At 59.7% G+C, this 3,894-nt stretch overlaps 1 protein-coding gene across 2 annotated transcripts in view; it reads left to right on the top strand.

Moving 5' to 3' along the window:
- Window positions 1-692: 692 nt before the first annotated feature.
- The window catches only part of NTF3 (neurotrophin 3), an 89,183-nt gene continuing 85,981 nt past the window's right edge, over window positions 693-3,894 (top strand). Inside the window, exon 1 of one of the 2 annotated variants that reach the window (XM_004717388.3) lies at window positions 693-868. In XM_004717388.3, coding sequence (XP_004717445.1) covers window positions 851-868 — 18 coding nt within the window. In that variant the 5' untranslated portion in view covers window positions 693-850. Of the gene's footprint in view, window positions 869-3,612; window positions 3,668-3,894 lie in introns of those variants that run through there. The other variant, XM_045296014.1, reaches the window with a different exon arrangement.

Genomic DNA, 3,894 nt, shown 5'->3' with positions numbered 1-3,894 from the left:
GTCCAATCCCCCTGAGCGGACAGAGTTGGCTGGGCAGCGAGTGTCCTCAGGAGTGTTCCTTTGCTGTGGGGTGTGGAGACAAGAGACGGGCGAGCGTGGTAGGGGGTGGGGGGAAGTCTGCAGCTGGTAGGGTCTGGGGTTGGGGGGAGGGGTTTACACATCCCATCCAAACCTCCCGAGGGAAGGGGGCATGGAAGGCCCCTGTGCCACGTCAAAATAAACAAATAAATAAACAAATCCAAACAAGCCAACGAAAAAGCTTCCCCCCAAAACAGACACCACAGGTCCATGTTTTTCCCCCACGAAAAATAACAAATAAGACAGATTGAAGACATTAACGTGTAAAATAGAGTGAACATTTAAAACAGTTCGTTTGCTCGAGAATCTCTCCGGGGAGGGGGGGGTTAGAATTCGGGAAGAATACTGCTCCTTTGGAAATGTGCTTGATGTTTTTATTTCAGGGGGGTTGTTTTCGTTAAAATAGACCGAAATAGGGACCCGGTCTCCCCACCCCCCCTTGGCCGGCGGAGGGGAGGGCGAGGGCAGCTGGGCCCGCGCGGGGCGGGCGCGGCGCGGAAGGGGTTAAGGCGCTGAGCGCAGAGCCATCTGGCCGGGTTGGCTGGTTATAACCGCGCAGATTAGGTTCGCGGGACGCAGAGTTGAAGGCTCCTCTCCCTACCGAAGAGCTCCGCGCGCGGCCCGGCGCAACCACTTTTGCCCTTCCCTCTCTCCCTCTCCCTTTCCCCCCGGTTGGGTGGCGGCAGCGGCAGGGTGGGGGACTTTGAATGACCGAACTGGTGTCCACCTTTCTCTTCATGTCGACGTCCCTGGAAACAGCCACGCGGATGCCATGGTTACTTCAGCCACGGTAAGGGGCAGCGCGCCCGCAAGCTGGGCAGCTTCGGGCCGGGGGACACGTGGAAGTGGTTTTCCCAGGGACCGGCCGGGGGATGTGGGGAACCCGGAGAGCAAGTCTGCCCCCCAACTCCGCACCCCGCCCCACCCCCACCCCCACGGCGCCGGCCGCTCCGAAGTTTGCGCTGGGATCTGCAGAACCTGGGGCGGACACCCCCCCCACCCCAACACGCACGGCCTTGCACGCACGGACACCCCTCCCCACCTCCTCCTGAGATGGCCCTGGGCGGCCGGGGAATCGGCGGCCCTCGGTCTGGGAAAGTGATCAGGTTTAAGAGACCTGGATTAGAAATGGGGGGTGGGGTGGAGGCGAGGGGAAATGGGGACGACGGAAGGGCAGGAAAGGTATTCAGCTGAGCAGCTCCCCCCAGTGCACGCCTGCCCCTCCCGAGAAGGTTCCTTCCGTCCCCCAAACACCCCCCCCCTCCCCGGTAACAAAAGGGGTGGTTGGCTGAGCGGGGCTGGGAAGAGGCGAGGGTGCAGCCCGGCACGCGCCCCGCACCCTGCCCATTTGGAAGCGGGGCCTCTGGGCTCACTTCTCCCCACCCGGTGGCCCCAGGCGTGGGCTGGGGGAGGGGACGCCGAGCCAGAGACCAAGAAGGTGGCTTCCCTTCCCTGGGAGTTGGGAGTGTTCGTCCCGCGCAGCGTTACCTGCGCGCGTCTACTCCATGGCTACCCTCCCCGGGACTCGGCGCAGATAGGGGGGCTCTGCCCGATGTCCGCACATCTGGGATTTGGCTGGAGAGTGGCGGGCATCCGGGCCGTCGCGGGGTATGTGGGGTGTGGGGGGTTTCCCTGCGGGTCCGGGAGTTGGTTCTGAGAACTTGAGGCGGTGGTGTAGGGGACTGGGAAACCCAGGCGCGCGCGGAGCCTCCTGGTCTGGGTTAAGAGGACCCCGACGGGCCAGAATGCTCCATTGCCGCCCAGAAATCTGCTCCTCATGCGACCTGGCACCCTCGGGAGCAGCAGGCAGGCTCTGGACAGTAGGTGCCGGCTGGCCGCGGGGCGCAGGCAGGACAGGGCGGGGTGGTGTCCGCCGGAGTAGGTGCCTGGCCCGGCAGTGCAGCTTCTTTTCGGATGCGCCACAGATGCCTGAGCTGTGACGGGGTATGGGGCAGGGTGAGGTCCCCGGACCATAGAGGATCCTTTCCTTGGATCCGTTGGTCCAGCGCAATTCCAGTCCACCGAGCCAGACGGCCGCCCTGGACGGCAGGCGGCAGGCTCAGGATCCGAGTCCAGGCGACTTTCAGGATGCAGCCAGGGTGCAGGGCTCGTGCGAGGGGCCTTGGGAGAACTATGCTCCTGTGGACTTGTTTATGTGTGTGAAGCTGGGCGGCGGCGGGGAGGGGAGGGGAGAATGGAAGGGGGCTGGTTTGCTGTTCTTAACAGTCTGATTACTGAAGCCAGCCTAGCTGGAGACCAGCGTTTTCAGGAAGGGCTGCCGGCTCCCACCCTGCCGCCCAGCAGCAAGCCAGAAAAGCCTCCACGCTTTTGGTCAGGAAGGGAGCCAGTGATAACCTAGAGGGAACTTTTCAATGGCTCCTCTCTCGGAAGAGGAAGAAATTCATCAGCATAGCCAGCCTGCCCTCCCACCCACAATTTCTTCTTGACTTACTGCACAAAGAACGTTGAGGGGTGGCATTCAGGAGATCAAACCCAACCACCGCCCCATGGACACCTAGACTGGGTGTGGGGCTGGGAGTGCGAGAATGTTGCGAAGACAGCCGGCTGGAGGGCGTGTGCCCTTGGTGAGGACCTGTTGTGGCTGCCAGTGGAGACTGTGGTTCCCAGCGAGCAGGGGTCTGCTTTCCAGCGGAGGGAGACAGTGAATGGCCCTTCCTTGCTCTTGCTCTGGCAAAGGGGTGGGAGGAGAGCAGAGGAGCCGGAGCTGTTTCATGCGCAGTGTGCATGCCTGCAAGGGTATGTTTCCAGGGTGCCTGTGGGATGAGCATATGTGTGAAGAGCGTGTGGGAACATAGGTGTAGCTGATGGGAAACGTGTGCTGCCCGGAAGAGCGTCAACGCAGTGAGGTGCGGCTCAGGAAGACAGATGGCCCCTGCACGCGCGTGCAAGGACACAGGGAGTGGATGTGGTGGGGGGGGGCGGCTGTGTGAAAGATGGGGTGCCTGGGGATTACCAAAGGGATGTGTGTGGGGGGCGGGGAAGGATTACCTCTGAGGAAAACAGTGTGAATTTTATTATGAGTGTGAGTTGGGAAATTTGGCCCAGGGTTGGGAGGGGGGGACCTTCAGGGGTGTGGGAAATAGAAAAGTGGGGGCTCGGGCCATCTTGATGGAGAGACTTGGCATTTGTAGCGCAGACAGCGGCGCTAGGTGGGTGTTTGCCTTTGGGGGTTGCTTGGTTTTCCAGACAGGTGTGGACTGGAGAAGGCTTACAACCAAAGGGAGCACATCTGAGAGGGAAGGCCTTGTGTGCTGGCCCTGGTAACCAAGAGGCAAGTGCTTGCGCTGCAGATTGCAGTGAGCCTAGCAATCTAGTCCGCTTGCCTCTGGGCAAGGATACAGGTTTATCACGTAAAATGGGTTTCTGACTTAACAAGGGAATTCACTGTCACCAATTAATTTTGATTATTAATGAAAATGTATGGAATGCCCACTGGATTCTCGGCTCGGGGCTGGTACTGGAACATGGCACCATGCCCTGGAAAAATTCCTTCATGGGGTTCAGCTGACTGCAACAATTTTGCCAGGAGGAAGAGGGAAGAGTTTCATGTTGGTGCGGTTTCTTCAAGGTATGTAATTCAGTTTCTGGAGATGTTTGTGGCTCTTGGAGGCCAAAGGGAAGCTGACTTGAAATATATCTGTGGTTTCGTAAGAACGGAGCATAAAGGTAGGCATGATGTGCGATTTGCATGCCGAGGGGGGAGTTGGATGTATTGCAGGTCCTTGCAGAGTGGTTGCACTCTAGGTTAGAATGTGGGCTCCGATGCATTGGAGGACTGAGTTTCTGAGAAGGTGC

The sequence above is a fragment of the Echinops telfairi genome, unplaced genomic scaffold (assembly GCF_000313985.2).
Source record: "Echinops telfairi isolate 266 unplaced genomic scaffold, ASM31398v2 ScPeMD7_7356;HRSCAF=8355, whole genome shotgun sequence".
NCBI lineage: Eukaryota > Metazoa > Chordata > Mammalia > Afrosoricida > Tenrecidae > Echinops > Echinops telfairi.
This window is presented reverse-complemented; position numbering and strand designations above follow the sequence as displayed.